The 17,398-nt window shown below is 36.9% G+C and overlaps 1 protein-coding gene and 1 long non-coding RNA gene across 7 annotated transcripts in view; one reads left to right on the forward strand and one right to left on the reverse strand.

The window, feature by feature from the left end:
• PNPLA8 (patatin like phospholipase domain containing 8) overlaps window positions 1–17,398 on the forward strand; it is an 82,183-nt gene that overhangs the window by 43,139 nt on the left and 21,646 nt on the right. For 3 of the 6 annotated variants that reach the window (XM_032276293.1, XM_032276292.1, XM_032276295.1), the window contains exons 8-9: window positions 954–1,148; window positions 12,506–12,701. In XM_032276293.1, the coding sequence (XP_032132184.1) occupies window positions 954–1,148; window positions 12,506–12,701 (391 nt within the window). Of the gene's footprint in view, window positions 1–953; window positions 1,149–7,643; window positions 7,783–12,505; window positions 12,702–17,398 lie in introns of those variants that run through there. The other 3 variants (XR_004268331.1, XM_032276294.1, XM_032276296.1) reach the window with 3 other exon arrangements.
• Window positions 391–9,049, reverse strand: LOC116550317. Its single transcript, XR_004268333.1, has 3 exons — window positions 9,031–9,049; window positions 802–807; window positions 391–547 (listed from the first exon to the last, which is right to left on the reverse strand). It is a non-coding gene; the product is annotated as an uncharacterized LOC116550317 (long non-coding RNA).

Consider the following 17,398-nt stretch of genomic DNA (forward strand, 5'->3'; position numbering starts at 1 on the left):
CAGGACACTAACTTTGGCCTCATCAATACCCGTCAGCCTCTTAAGTTATTATTACAGATCATTAACAAAACAGCACATTTCATGTAAATTCAAACAACAGTGATAAAATTTGAGAACTGAAATGGTTGACATTATAGTTTTTTAAATAAACATTACCCAGCTACCAGGTTTTAATAACCGTGACCTGAAAGCACTGATTGTATGGTGTTACATTTCACTTTTATTGAAGTCAGAATATTTTCAAAGAGCTCAGAAACAAAGACTAATTTGTAAATGATGTTATAAAAATAGTGTACTTATCTTGAAGCAGTTTTTTTTGTTTTGTTGGCTGTTTTTTTTTGTTTTTGAGACAGAGTCCCACTCTGTTACCCAGGCTGGGGTGCAGTGACGTGATCTCAGTTTACTCCAGTCTCCACCTCCTTGGTTCAAGCAATTCCCCTGTCTCAGCCTCTCGAGTAGCTGGAAGGTGCCCGTCATCATGTCTGGCTAATTTTATATTTTGAGTAGAGATGAGGTTTCACCGTTTTGGGCAGGCTGCTCTTAACTCCTTGGTCCAGTCTCCTCAGCCTCCCAAAGTGCTGGGATTACAGGCATGAGCCACTGCACCCAGCCTTTAAGCAGTTTTTATTCATTACTACTGTTCTGTCAGTTATTACATAAAGGTCTAGAAATGCTTGCCTTTTTGAATACTTTTTTAATCAAATCATGTAGTCAAATCTCTTTTATTATTCTTTTATAATACATTTCTCAGAATTGCTTCAGTCTTGATTATTTCATAAAGAAATGCCTGATTTAAAAGACCTGATTCTCTTTTTTCAGCATTATATTTGTGTTACATATTTATTTGACAGAGTGGTAGATTTTTCATTCATACTGCTCAATAGTATTTAATTTTTACAGATCCCAAATATGTTACTGTTTATGATGGAATTGTTCACTTTTTCATTCACTAGGTGGCTGCTGTAAGTACCATAGTAAATAGAGGGATAACACCAAAGGCTTTTGTGTTCAGAAACTATGGTCATTTTCCTGGAATCAACTCTCATTATTTGGGAGGCTGTCAGTATAAAATGTGGCAGGCCATTAGAGCCTCATCTGCTGCTCCAGGCTACTTTGCAGAATATGCGTTGGGAAATGATCTTCATCAAGTAAGTTGACTTGTATGGCCTATCTTTTAAAATTTTACATGATTAAAATAATCAGCACTTATTAAATGTCATTGATCTTCAGAAGGATCAACCTAGGAGACTTTCTTTTTTGTGTCTTTAAATGTCAAAAGAAGAACAATTTAGATTATTTTTATTTGCTGTTTTTCTTAGCAAGCACCTGACATGCAAACATATTTTAGGGAAGTTTTTGTTGTTTTATACAGTGTGATTCATAGCCTAGTATGATAATTTTATGATGGAAAAGTGAGAATATATATGATTAGCTTTCCAAACTTGATAAAAATTAAAAATGATATACACTCCCTAAAAATGCAGAACCCAGTCTGTTTGACAGTTTGGGTAGGCATATTTTGAAGAAGGGGGTATAGTAAAATAGTAGTAAACACTCATTAAGTTAGCTATGTGCTAGACACTTATTTAGTGCTGTACATGTATTATCTCATTTAATCCTTTATACTCTTTTAAATTTGTTTTAAAATTATTTGTGAAGCTTAATATTATTTCTGGAAATTATTTTTATGTAAACTCATTTACTTAAGTTTTTCCTCTGTCAAGTTTTTCCAACTTTTTTTTTTTTTAAGACAGAGTCTTGTTCTGTCGCCAGGCTTGAGTACAGTCAGTGGCATGATCTGGGCTCACTGCAACCTACACTTCCCAGGTTCAAGCAATTCTCCTGCCTCAGCCTCCCGAGTAGCTGGGACTACAGGCACACACCACCACATCCACCTAATTTTTATATTTTTAGTAGAGATGGGGTTTCACCATGTTGGCCTTGATGTTCTCAGTCACTTGACTTCATGATCCACCTGCCTCGGCCTCCCAAACTGCTGGGATTATAGGCATGAGCCACCATGCCCAGCCAAGTTTTTCCAACTCTTTATGGAAATGTTAATTCATAACTTACACTAAATGTGAATAAGCTTTAGAGCTGATATTTTGAAGGCATGTATTTTTATACTTAATTTTTTAAGTCATATCTCATTTAAATAAGGAGAATGAGACGAATCTTAACATTTTTCTCTAGTGCCTAAAGTATGTGTATTCTCTCTATTTGGTATTCACGTATCTGTTGAGAAAAATTCTTAACCGTTGATGGGAATATTCAGATGGCATTCATAGATCTGGTCAGGCACAGTGGCTCACGCCTGTAATCCCAGCACTTGGGAGGCCAAGGCGGCTGGATCACAAGGTCAGGAGTTCAAGACCAGCCTCACCAACATGGTGAAACCCCATCTCTACTAAAAATACAAAAATTAGCCAGGTGTAGTGGCACGCACCTGTAGTCCCAGCTACTCAGGAGGCTGAGACAGGAGAATCGCTTGAACCCGGGAGGCGGAGGTTGCAGTGAGCTGAGATTACATCACTGCACTCCAGCCTGGGCAACAGAGTGAGACTCTGTCTCACAAAAAAAAAAAACAAAAAAAAACTCTTGCATAGATCTATATAAACAACATGTCGACAATATAAACTTCAAAACTTGCTAATGAATCATTTAAATGTAAATGTCAGTGTTATAACTGAACCATTTTTATAAAAATTTTATCTCATTTTGATAAAATAGCTTATATGTATTTTAAAATGTTATGGTCAGCTATTCCCATTTTCTTTTTAATCTTTCTAAAAGTAATATAACATTTGTAGCTAAGAGATTAAAGTAGGATTCCTTTGTTTTTGGAGTCAGTTCGAACCATTTCTTTTCAGAATCAGTCATTGCTGAATTATGTAAGGCACTTCCCCTTCTTGCCATTCTTACTGGCTGCTGAGTTTCTGATACTGATTTCAGGACTTATGGGTCAAAATAAATTTTTTATTTTAATATGTAGCTTACCATTTTTATCAGTGGATTTCCCCCTCTTAAGGTACCATGTCATAAATTGAGAAATAATTTAGACAGTGTATTTAAAATATAATAGAATTTCTAAGTTATAATCTTAATATAGTTGTGCTATAAACTTGCGGTTATGCCAATTTATGAAAGTCTCAAATACTAAATAATTACATTTGGGGATCATATGTTTCCACACTTCAAAAGACGTTATCTCATTTGCTCTAAATTTATTCTTTATCTAAGAGGAAGTAGTTCCAAAGTTTAATTCAATCCTGTTGAATATATATACCAAACCAAAGTAATTCAGTGGTTTTTTTTTCCATTTCAGATAGATTAGTGATACTTCTGTTCATGCTTAGACATTTTTCTATTGATGACCATAATCTTTTTGAGCCACAGATTAAAATAACTTAAGGTTATTTGAATAAATAAATGTTACTTATAATTTACATAGATTTTTATGTAAATTATATAGCCACAGGGGTAAAAAAAAATGTACTTTCATATAAATCACTAAGCTTCAGAAACATGGGTACATTTAATTAATACAAATATTCAATTGGAATCTGGAACCCAAGAAACCTATTTAAGGAAATATTTTTCTTACTCTGTATTCCCTTCTTCCAAGACTTGAAGAAGAAATGGGATATTTTTCCCTTCAAATGACAACTCAAAAGATTGATGGAAGTAATTTAAGATGTGAATATCTTGATTCCTTAAAAAAAGAAAACATTCAAGCAAAGTCCTATTTCTTTCTAACCATTCAGAAGTTTTGCCAAGTTTAAAATATGGTACTTAGTAGACCCTCTCATCCTAAATCTTTTAATAATTATATTCAATTATTACCAGTCTCATTTTGAAAATCCTTTTTAACTGTCACATCTGACATATATTTTAATGTAGTTACTTTTTATCCATTGTAGTAGAGGTTAATTAATATTCTATGTGAGCAATTATTGAAAGTAGTGATCTAATTAAGAGTTATGAATAGGTGAATGGGGAGATTTCATTTGCTTTTGACTATATAAAGAAGAAGATTATTACAACATTTATAGGGTTCATTAGAAGTCCTGGAAAATTATAAAGTGAGAAGAATTATTTTTGAGTAGCTCCCAGTCTCTCCCCATCTGCCCAAGTACATAGAATATGTACATGGAAGTACTACTTTTTACACGCAATTATTCCATCTCCACCTTCAAAATTAAATTGTTCATTCCTGTCTTTGGAGAAAGAATCTGATAAATTAGTTTACACTAAAGGTTTTGATGACCAATTCTGATATATATATTATTCCTCCCAGGCTTTATTTACATCATACAAGTTTATGTTCAGAGCTTAGGGTATATAAACATAAATTATGAAATTTATTTAAACATTCTAGGTGAAGAGTGTTTATAGCAGAAAGAACCTTCTCAACACCTGCCAAATAATGCCTATACCAAGCCACAGTTAATAATTTTCATTATAACTGGACAGAAATGTGGTGAGTGCTTACTCAGTCAGTGCCAGGCACTGTGCTAGCGGAGAAAAATAAAAAGATTTTTAACCATAGTTGGCATATTGTGTGTGCTTCCTGAATCATGCCCTCAAATAGTTCAGACAAAAGGATGTAAACCCAGTTATAGAATGAGGTGACAAATTTAATAATAAACATATGTACAGGATTAAGAAGTAATATAGAGGTGATTGATTGTGTCAGGGTCAGCTTAACAAAGAAGTTGCCATCTGACTTGATGTATTACAAATGGGTCATTGATTAGGGATAGAAAATGGGATGAGGAAGGGAAAATGGGGACTGATTCCTCAATGGTTACAGAGATGGGTGATAAAAATGTTTCAGAAACAGAGTGTAGTGTCTAGATACAGTGGCTCATGCCTGTAATCCCAGCACTTTGGGAGGTCGAAGCTGAAGGATCGCTTGAGCTCAGGAGCTCAAGACCAGCTTGCTGCAACATAGTGAGACTGTCTCCACCAAAACAAAATTAACCGGATGTGGGAGTCCACACCTGTAGACCCAGCTACTCTGGAGGCTGAGGTGTGAAGATCTCCTTGAGCCCAAAAGTTGAAGGTTACAGTGATTTGATCATGCCACTGCTATCCAGCCAGGACAACAGAGTGAGACTCTGTCTCAAAGAAAAATAGTGGATAGTGGTGATGGTCACAAAACGTTGTGAATATAATTAAAGCCACTTAATTGAACCCTTAAAAATCATTTAAATGACCAGTTTTGTGTTACATTTAATTTCTCACAATAAAAAGCAAATTTTAAAAGAAACAAGGATTAAAAGTGAGAAGCTAAGATAATAAAAAGGCATTGCTCATTGTCCAGCAGTTACTTTCTGGTAAGTGCTCTGACAGGATTTGAAATGATTAAATATACATTAAAAGCAATAAAAAGTATGTGTAAATTTTAGGCTATTAAGCACATGTACAGTATACTGCAGTTCAAACACAATCTGTATTCCTCTAAGAGATAATAAGTAAATTATTCAATCATTTATCAAGTCGATTTTACTTTGGCAGTTAGAAGTATGCCTGGCACATGCCGTCTATAAAAAATAACTGTAAATATGAATACTTGAATGAATGAAAAGGCTATAGAAACTACCATGGACATAACATTAGCTCAATGACCTGCTGATAAAATAGGCATCTGACAAGAGTAGGCTAACTATAAGGAGAGCTTAAGAGATGGTATGCCTTACCATTAGATTAGAGTGATCCCAGAAACCTTAATTGCTGTACTTTTTTGATAAAAAGTGAGTAAAGTTTAAGGAACAGAAATTTACTTTGAAAAATGACTAGCAAAACTACAAGAAACCTGGCAGTTTTTTGATTTGGATTGATTTTGCAGTTGTCGTTTTTTGCTAAAATTTGTTTGCCTCTTCGTCTTTTCTTTTTTTTTTTTTTTTCTTTTTTGATTATCCTTTTGTAGCCTTTTATATAATGAAAATGTGTTTCATCTAAAATACCTACTTGATTAGAAGTTATTCATAGTATAACAAGTATAGAATTTAAGATTTAAATGGTTAGTGAAAAAAGAACTTTTCTGTTGAATTAAAAATTCAATGTTACCTCTATCATAGGATAGTTATTCTAATGATCTGTTAATTGAAAACAAAGGAAAAAGTTGAAAGGATTAAATTAAAATTTGTACACGGGAAAGTCTTTTAGGAAATAGCTTAATTATTCCCACCTGCATTTAAGGACTCTAAGTAGATTTTTACAGAGTTAAGCAATACAAATATAAATACCAATCCAATTATGACTTTCAACAAATGTATAAAGATAGCTAAATCTAAAAGTAGTTCTTTTCAACAGTTGAATGGATAAACTGTGGTATAGTCAAATAATGAAATAATAGCATTAAAAAGGAATGAATTATGGACATTTACATAGGCATAGATGAATCTCAGAAGCATTCTTCTAAAGGAAAGAAACCAGATCCAAAAAACTTATACTGTATGATTTCGTTTATTTTGATAACAAAGTTCAATGTGTGACCTTGAAGAGTAGTTAGATGAATAGGCTTTTGAAGTCAAGAAGATTGAGGAACTGAGATTCCAGGGTGTTGTAAAGATGTTGAAGTCACATAGGGTAATAAAAAGACGAGATAGAAAGCAAGTCTAAACCAGATGTCTTAACTTGTTGAGTGATAAGGAGTGACTGGAGACTGATCTGTAGCAATAGTAATCAGGAGATGGTGGCATAGCTGAATAGCAGAGCCTTCACAAAGCACGAATCCAAGTGAATTGGAACTGATGGTCTAGAAGAAACACTGGAGAACGATAAGACACCACTCTTCCTCCCCCAACTACCTGGGACATGATATCAGGGAAAAGCCATGTTTCTGTTAAGTCAAAGAGGAAGAGAGCACTTCCAAAAGAGAGATTGCAATGGAGTTTTAACTATGGAACAGTTCCATAGAGTACACTGAAAGAGTTTAGGACGTGGGGGAAGAGTGAAGGCAGGGAAACACAGAGAATTGAATGCCATTATGGGAATGAAAGCACAGTGGAGTTTAGAATGAGATGTGAATTTAGCCCCCATTGGTTATTTAAGGAAAAGGAGCCAAGTGGCCAGAAAAAATTTTCCCACTCTCCATGGTAATCAGTTCTGTCAGATACAGTCTCTGTTTACCTGTTTCCAACTCAGGACACAAGAATAGCAGTCCCTAAAACTGCAGTCACTACAGGCTTTTTTGCCTGGCACAGTAGATAGAGGGTCATTTAAGTTTTTAACAAATGAACTGAAGCAATCTACTTCATATCAGAAAAGGCCTACTTCTCACAGTCTCACTATAATGCAGGATGATGTTTAGTTTAGGATTCTGTTCATTAATAGTCTCTGCCATGGTACTTTGGCTTAAGGAGTGATAAGCATTTAATTACATTACTAAGATGTATACTGAACATTCAGTCTATTTAATCCATAACAAGTCTAAGCATGACACTTGTGTGATCTTTCCTTTGTTCGTGATACATATTATTACCCTCTTCCTGAGCCAAGACAAGGGAGAGAGGCTTCACTGTTCTTAGGACAGCTACTACTGTCAGGTGGCAAACCAGTTAAATATCCCCCTTCCCCTGCCCCATCCCAGACTTGGGTCATTCACAGACCAGCTTTCCGTAATCTTTCGATTTCAGAGACTATACCAACTCAGGCATATCTAAGCCACAAAGAGACATTTATGGAAGGAAGCAAAGACCTGAAATACAGTGGGTTTACAAGTAAATGTATCCCTTTTGACAAGAGATGTCTTTGAAAAGGGTAGCCCTTTCTCACGTAAGTCATAGGGTAGAAACATAAGACACATTATTTCAAAGAGATGTAGTTAGAGAGTGCTGGAGATTAGCAACTCAGTGAAGGGAAGATTGGGCTGGAAGTGGCAACAAACTACTTATGCTAAAATGGAGAATAGAGCAAGCAATAAAAAGATAAGGCAAACTGCTTTTCTGAATGTCAACACAGCCCCATGCGTCCCAGTTATCTCAAGGGTAGCACAAAGCTACATATTGGTGATAAATGACATTTGCCACAATAAAGGTCCATTAGCCTCAGACTGGCCATTCTGTTACTAAAGAGCCAATTAACTTTCTCTGGGAAGTGTTGTTAGTATTTAGGGACATTTCTATATATTAGCTGCCTCCTAATGTGATCTTATTGATTCAACCAGAGTATTACTTGAGATATAGGTTTTTGAGAAAGTTGTTTTGTAATGCCAGAAATGAAGAGTTATCATAATTTGTGGTTTGCAAAATATTATCACTCCCCCTAAAATAACTGAGCATAAATTTGTGAAAAGATGAGGAGTGTTATTCACATTCCATGAGAAATTTTAGTAACAGTAGTATACTTCATTAGTAGGGCAAAATCCTACATGTGATGTTTTTAATGGGACCTTCAAGCCAGAGCATTAATGGTGGAGTAGAAGATTTTACACACAGAAAACTACTTGGAGGAATCAATTATATTCCTATATATTAGCAAAGAATAATTGGGAATCAAAACTTTAACAAAAAGCCATACAGTTTATAATCCAAATAAATTACTTAGATATAAATCTAACAAAACATAGAGAATCTGGATGTTGAAAACAAAAGATGAAAGAAATAGGAGACCTAAATAAATGGGAAGGCATCATGGTTGAAAAATGCTACATGCTAAAGATGGGAATTATTCCTGAAGTGATTTATAAATATAATGCAATGCCCATGAAAACTCCAGTAGGACTTTTTAAAAATTATACAATCAGATTCTAAAATTTATATGGAAGGACAGAGGAATCAGAGTAGTTTAACAATTATTATTTATTTATTTAGGGACAGAGTCTTGCACTGTCACCCAGGTTGGAGTGCCGTGGCACAATCTCAGCTCACTGCAACCTCCACCTCCCAGGTTCGGGCGATTCTCGTGCCTCAGCCTTTTGAATAGCTGGGACTACAGGTGCGCACCTCCACGCCCAGCTAATTTTTTGTATTTTTAGTAGTGACGAAGTTTTACCATGTTGGCCAGGCTGGTCTTGAACTGGACTCAGGTAATCTGCCTGCCTCAGCCTCCCAAAGTGCTAGGATTACAGATGTGGGCCACTGCACCTGGCCTAAACAATTTTAAAAGAATAAAAAGTTTCAAGGAATCACAGTACCCAATTTAAAAACTTACTCTAAATAGCCATGGCTACTGTACCAGTGTGGTATTTGCATAAAGATAGATACATAGATAAATGTAATTAAATAGCAGTTTGGAAATAGATCCATACGTATAAGGCCATGTGATCTTTGACAAAGATATAGAAGCAATTCAATGCAGAAAGGATAGTCTTTTCAGCAAAAATTGAGTTGAAACAATTGGTCACCTTCCTCTCTCTCTCTTTTCCCCTAACCCCCTGCCACACACCCAAACACACATACCCCAGAAACCGTGACCTAAACCTCACACATTATACAAAGATAATTCATGGTGGATCGTAGTTCTTAATTTAAAACAAAACTATGAAACTTTTAGAAAAAAAACTTGGTGACCTGGGTTAGGTGAAGACTTTTAACAATTATACTGAAAACATCATCCATGAAATTTAAAAATTGGTGAATTGGACTTCATCAAAATTAAAAATTTAGCTCTGCAAATAGGCTGCCAAGAGGATGAGGAGACAAGCGACATACAGGAAGAAGATATTTGTAAATCCACATATCCAACAAAGGAGTTATATCTAGAACATGCAAGAAAAAGTTTAACAATATGAGCTAAAGACTTGAACAGACACTTGAGCGGTGATAAAAGGATAGCAAATGAGGATGTGAAAAGAGGACCAGCATCATTAGGCATTGGGGAATCGCAAATTAAAACAATGATGAAATGCCACCACGTATCTGTTAGAGTCATTAAAATAATAAATAGAGGCAATACCAAGTGTTACTATAATAAGACGCAGAGCAACTGAAACTTTTAGACATTGATGGTGGGAATGCAAAATGGACAACCACTTTGAAAATGTTTCGGCAGTTTCTTATAAAGTTAAATGCCTGCTTCCCGTATGATCCAACAGTTGCAGTTGTGAGTATTTAGAGAAATGAAAAATTATGTACATGCAAAACCCTGTACTCACATGTTTATAGCAGCTTCTTTATTTGTGACAGTCAAAATGCTGGAAATAGGCCGGGCGTGGTGGCTCACGCCTGTAATCCCAGCACTTTGGGAGGCCGAGGCGGGTGGATCACGAGGTCAAGAGATCGAGACCATCCTGGCCAACATGGTGAAACCCCGTCTCTACTAAAAATACAGAAATTCAGCTGGGCATGGTGGTGTGTGCCTGTAATCCCAGCTACTTAGGGGGCTGAGGCAGGAGAATTGCCTCAACGCAGGAGGCGGAGGTTGCGGTGAGCCGAGATCGCGCCATTGCACTCCTGCCTGGGTAACAAGAGCGAAACTCCGCCTCAAAAAAAAAAAAATGCTGGAAATAACACAGAGGTCCTACAATGGATGAATGGATGAACCGTGTGGTACATCCATATAATCAGCAGTAGAAAAGAACAAACTGTTGGTACATGCAACACTTGGACTAGTTTCAGTGACATGCTCAGTAAGAGAAGGCAGTTTCAAGAAGTCCCATACTGTATTATTAGATTTCTATGACCTCCTTAAAAAATCAAAACCACAGTAGTGGAAAACAGGTTCGTAGTTGTCGAGGGTTATGGGTGGGAGGAGGGGTGCCTAGAAAGAGATAGCATGAGAAAGTTTTTGGGGGGGTGATGAAACTATTCTGTATCTTGATTGTGGTAATATTTACACAAATCTATGTGCATTAAAGTTCATAGAGCTGCATACCAAAAAACTTAATTTTACTGTATAATCTGAAAAATTATTTTACAATGAAATGAGCTGCTTTACAAGGTTGTATGCACCATATTACGGAAAATGTTTAAGAATTCTGTCAAAAACTGTTTAAGGCTCTGTGTGGGAGATTGTACTAGGTTAATTTCAAGGTCTGTTAAAATTCTCAGCAGTAACAGTGCTGATTCCAAGGAAGATGCCAAGCATCAGTGACATCAAAAATCATTCAAGTTGACTGGGCATGCTGGCTCACACCTGTAATCCCAGTACTTTGGGAGGCCAAGGTGGGTGAATCACAAAGTGAGGAGTTTGAGACCAGCCTGGCCAACGTGGTGAAACTCTGCTTCTACTAAAAATACAAAAAATTAGCTGGGCGTAGTGGCAGGCACCTGTAATCCTAGCTACTGGGGAGGCTGAGGCAGGAGAATCGCTTGAACCCAGGAGGCAGAGGTTGCAGTGAGCCAAGATCGTGCCACTGTACTCCTGCCCAGGGGACAGAGTGAGACTCCATCTCAAAAAAAGAAAAAAAAATTTCATTCAAGTTTATTCAGGTTGTTTACCACTGAAGAAATGCCTTTCCCTGTACTCAGCAGACAGTTAACTGGCATGGATGGGAGCTGAACAGGAAAAGGAGGCTGAGCAGTCACTTAAACCATTTTAAATCAGATTTGTTTTTCTAGATTTTATTTGGTTTGGTTTGGTTTGATTTTGAGACAAAGTCTTGCTCTGTTGCCCAGGCTAGAGTGCAGTGGTGTGATCTCGGCTCACTGCAGCCTCGACCTCCTGGGCTCAAGCAATTCTCTCACCTCAGTCTCCTGAATAGCTGGGACTACAGGCATGTATACCATGCCTGGCTAATTTAGTTTTTTGTAGAGGTCTCTCTATGTTGCTCAGATGGGTCCTGAACTCCTGGACTCAAGCAATTCTCCTTGGCCTCCAAAAGTGCTGGCATTATAGGTGTGAGCCACTGTGCTCAGTGTATTTTTATAGATTTTAAATACAGTATAATATTTATGATGTAATGGTCTATTTTAATACGGTTCTGCAATACATTTTATTATAGTTTGACCATAATTTTATCTACTTTACTACATTTTTATAGTGCTCTATCAGCATATTTTATTAATACCTTTGTTTCCTTTTGAATTCTTCAAAATAGTATTGATTACTGATAAATAGAAATACAAAGATTTGTCTATGTTACTTACATTTTATCTGCGTTATAATGAATGTGATCCCTTGAAACTGTGTTGTTAATAGAATTTCAGCTAACTTAGAATTATTTGGTTATATTTGACTTGTGAGAGAAGAACTGATTTTAAACGTTTAGTAGAACCACAGTTCTTTTCTGTTGGGCTTTAAGTAGAACCTGTGTTAACCACTAAATAAAGATAACATGTCTTTGAAAAGTAATTCAGTTCATTTCGATATTTTTGAGCAAAATTTGCAAAGCAATTCAAGAAAAAGTTCAAAGAACTTTCATAATAGGAAAGGAAAGCTTAATAAGAAGTTTCCTTAGGAGGCCAATGAGTCTTCACATGACATTTTTTGCAGCTGCAGTCTATAAAAGAAATGCACTTTAAAGGAACTTCTTGGTTTTAAATAATTTATTTAGCTTAGTTCAGCTTTCCCTGTGAGTCATTTTTAAGAGTTTCTTTTTTTAACTTGTATTTTGCAGGACGGAGGTTTGCTTCTGAATAACCCTTCAGCATTAGCTATGCATGAGTGTAAATGTCTTTGGCCAGATGTCCCATTAGAGTGCATAGTATCCCTGGGCACTGGACGTTACGAGAGTGATGTGAGAAACACGGTGACACACACAAGCTTGAAAACCAAACTTTCTAATGTTATCAACAGTGCTACAGATACAGAAGGTCAGTCCGTTCGCTGCTTTAAAATACTTCACCTTGTAGCATTCTAGCATTTTTTTGGCAGCATATATTGATCCTAACCGCTAAGGCCTGTGATATGTCTGTATTGTGGGTTTAGGAAATCCCTGGGAGCAAACATTTGGTTGTTTCCTGTTCTCACTTGTTTCTTGCTAGGTGACTCGAACAGAGACTGTTTTCTGTTTGGGAGCTAGTGCCACCTTTTCCTGCTAGTTGAAAAAGTGCCTTAAAGCTATACAGCACAACATCTCGGTTGGAGACTGTAGCCAGTTAGCAAAGGGAGAAGCAACAAAAGGAGTCAGATTCGTTCTGTCATATACATGATAGCAAAGATTTAGAGTAAATGGCATTCGATTATTTAATATTATGAAGGCAAACTGGATGGGAATGTGTTCTTGCTTCTACTCTTGTTGCCCCTATAGTTTAACCTTCATACAAAGGCCAAAGTGATCCTTTCAAAATGCAAATTAGGCCAGGCACGGTGGCTCATGCCAGTAATCTCAGCACTTAACGGAGGTTGAAGTGAGTGGATCACTTGAGGTCAGGAGTTTGAGACCAGCCTGACCAATGTGGCGAAACTCCATCTTTACTAAAAATGCAAAGATCATGCCACTATACTCCAGCCTGGGCGACAGAGCAAGACTCTGTCTCCCCCAAAAATAATAATGCAAATTCAATTATGTCTGTCTCCTTCTCAAAACCCTCTTTCAAGTGTGTGTTCAACCACCCTTTAATTCTTGCTGTTCACCAAAGTTGCTAAGAAACCTCCTGTCTCAGGATCTTTGTAGTTGCTGTACTCTCTCTGTCTCTCTCTCTAAGGCTATTTCCCTAGATGGGCACTTGACTTCCATTCAGGTCTCTGTTCAAATGTCAGTGGGTCCTCAGAGAGACCTTTCCGGACTGCTTTTTTATCTTCCTTATCATCTCACTGTAATCTCTTAGCCTGCTTCTTTTTCTCTCTTTCTGTTACAGAATTTATCTCATTATAATTATATATTACATATTCGATTGTTTACTTCTTATCATTCTACCCCACAAGATTACAAGGCAAGAATTTATCCAGTTTACTTTGACTTATCCAGTTTGCTATTGACTCCAATGCCTGGCATATAGTAGGCGTTCAATGAGCGTATTTTGAATTTCTGGTTAGGGCCTGGAGGTAGGGGTGTGAGTATATGTGTGTGAGTGTGAGTGTGTGTGTGTGTATGTATGTATGTGTATGCATTCTTAGAAACAGAGTCTCACTTTATTGCCCAGGCTGGAATGCAGTGACAATTATAGGTCACTGCACCCTCAACTTCATGGGCTCAAGCAGTCCTCCATCTTTGCCTCCTGAGTAGCTGAGACTACAGGTGCATGGCACTGCACTCAGCTAATTTTTTAGACATTTTTTTGTAGAGATGGGGTCTCCCTGTGTTGCCCAGGCTGTTCTTGAACTCCTGGCTTGAAGTGATCCTCCTGCCTTAGCCTCCCAAAGTGCTAGGATTACTAGCATGGGCCACTGTGCCTTGCCTGGCCTTGCCTTGAGGTTTAAATTTCCTTATTTTACTATTTTGTTTTTAGTTACTGGGTAAAATGTTTTAATGTAAAAAAATTATTATTACTTAACAGCCCCTTGTATTTGAATCTCATTCTTTTCAAATCTGCATATTATTGACCAAGTCATTAACATAAGTGAGAATCTTAAACTCCCCGCTGAGGTCTTTTATTCATTGAATGATAACTCAAGAAAAGCTCATGTGATAGATTTTTCACTATCTGACGTTTTGTTACCAGATCAATAAAATACTTTTTTCCCCCAGCTTTATTGAGGTCAGACTGACATAAACATTGTATATATTTAAGTTGTACAACACAGTGTTTTATAAGTATACCTTGTGTAACGAGTCCCATAATCCAGCTAATAAGCATCTGTCACCTGACATAGTTACTATTTTGTGTGTGCATGGTAAGAACACTTAAGATTTACTCCCTTAGCAAATTTCAAATAAACAACATGTAATATGTGGTAATTAACTATAGTTACCATGCTGAACTTCAGATCTGTAGTAGGTAGTCATAACTGAAAATCTGTATCCTTTGACCAGCATCTCCAAACTTCCCCCACTCCTCTAGTGTCTGGCAACCACCATTCTACTCTCTTTCTTTTTTAGTTGAACTATTAGATTCCACATATAAGTGTTATCATTAGCACACTGGTTAGGCGGAGACAAAAAAAAAGAAAAACATTTAAAAAAGTAAGTGTTATCATGCACTATTCATTTTCCTGTGTCTGGCTTATTTCTCTTAGCAGAATATCTTCCTAGTTCATCCATGTTGTTGCAAATGGCAGGATTTCCTTCTACTTTAAGGCAGAATACAATTCTTCTGTGCGTGTATATACTGTAATTTATTTATCCATTCATTCATCCATGGACACAGGTTGTTTTCATATCTGGCTATTGTGAATAATGCTATAGTGAACATGGGTGTGCAGCTTTCCCTTCAAGATAACAATTTCATTTCCTTCGGATATATACCCGGAGTGGGATTGCTGGATCATATGATAGTTCTCTTCTTAATTTTTTGAGGAACCTCCATACTGTTTTCCATAGTAGCTGTACCAATTTACATTCCCATAGAGAGTTTACAAGGGTTTCCTTTTCCCCACTTCCCTTGCCAACACCTATTTTCTCTTGTCTTTTTTATAACAGCCAACCTCACAGGTGTGAGGTGAGATCTCATTGTGGTTTTGATTCACAATTCCCTGATGGCTTAATAAAATATCCTTACCATAAGCCATTTGCTGAGACAAGAGGCTTTAGTCGGACAGTCTTATAAGAATTAAGTCTGTACTTTGTGCAAACCATGTAATGGGCTCATTTGGAATTACCAAGAAACATGAAATGCTGACTCAGTGTACCTTCACTCTAGCTAATGAGACAAACGAGTGAAAATTCAATAAACTTAGTTAGCAAAGAAACTAAGATGCAAAAAAACAACCTAGAAAAAAGGTTAGATGAGATGCTAACTAGAATAAACAGCTTAGAGAAGAATACAAACAACTTGATGGAATTCAAAAACACAGCACAAGAACTTCACGAAGCATACACAAGTTTCAACACCTGGATCGACCAAGCAGAAGAAAGGATATCAGAGATTGAAGATCAACTCAATGAAATAAAACGAGAAGGCAAGATTAGAGAAAAGAGTGAAAAGAAATGAACAAAGCCTCCAAAAAATATGGGATTATGTGAAAAGACCTAATCTACGTTTGATAGGTGTACCTCAATGTGATGGAGAGAATGAATCCAAGCTGGAAAACATTCTTCAGGGTATTATCCAGGAGAACTTCCCCAGCCTAGCAAGGCAGGCCAATATTCAAGTCCAGGCAATACAGAGAACACCACAAAGATATTCCTCAAGAAGAGCAACCCTGAGGCACATAATTTTCAGATTCACCAGGTTTGAAATGAAGAAAAAATTGCTTAGGGCAGCTAGAGAGAAAGGTCGAGTTACCCACAAAGGGAAGCCCATCAGACTCATGGTGGATCTCTCTGCAGAAACCATACAAGCCAGAAGAGAGTGGGGGCCAATACTAAACATCCTTAAAGAAAAGAACTTTCAACCTAGAATTTCATATTCAGCCAAACTAAGCTTCATAAGTGAAGGAGAAAGAAAATCCTTATGGACAGGATATTGCTGAGAGATTTTGTCACCACCAGGCCTGCCTTACAAGAGCTCCTGAAAGAAGCACTAAACAAGGAAAGGAACAGCCAGTACCAGCCACTCCAAAAATGTACCAAATGGTAAAGACCATTGACACAATGAAAAAAGATGTGTCAACTAATGGGCAAAACATCCAGCTAGCATCAAAATATCAGGATCAAATTCATACCTAATAATATTAACCTTAAATGTAAATGGGCTAAATGCCCCAATCAAAAGACACAGACTGGCAAATTGGATAAAAAGCCAAAACCCATCGGTGTGCTGTATTCAGGAAACCCATCTCATGCAAGGACACACATAGGCTCAAAATAAAAGGATGGAGGAAGATTTGTCAAGCAAATGGAGAGCAAAAAAAAGCAGGAGTTGCAATCCTAGTCTCTGATAAAATGGACTTTAAACAACAAAGATCAAGAGACAAGGGCATTACCTAATGGTTAAAGGATCAATGCATCAAGAAGAGCTAACAATCCTAAATATATACACACCCAATACAGGAGCACCCAGGTACGTAAAGCAAGTTCTTAACGACCTACAAAGAGACTTAGAGCCCCACACAATAATAGTGGGAGACATTAACACTCCTCTGTCAATATTAAATCAATAAGACAAAATTAACAAGAATATCAGGGACTTCAATTCAGATCTGGACCAAGCGGCCGTAATAGACATCTACAGAAATCTCCACCCCAAATCCACAGAATATACATTCCTCTCAGCACCCATTGCACCTACTCTAAAATTGACCACATAATTGGAAGTAAATCACTACTCAGCAAATGCACAAGAACGGAAATCATAACAAACAGTCTCTCAGACCACAGGGCAATCAAATTAGAACTCAGAATTAAGAAACTAACTCAGAACTACACAGCTTCATGGAAACTGAAAAACTGGCTCCTGAATGTCGACTGGATAAACAATGAAATGAAGGCAGAAATAAAGATGTTCTTTGAAACCAATGAGAATGAAGA

The sequence above is a fragment of the Sapajus apella genome, unplaced genomic scaffold (assembly GCF_009761245.1).
Source record: "Sapajus apella isolate SASKATOON/1434 unplaced genomic scaffold, GSC_monkey_1.0 scaffold7, whole genome shotgun sequence".
NCBI lineage: Eukaryota > Metazoa > Chordata > Mammalia > Primates > Cebidae > Sapajus > Sapajus apella.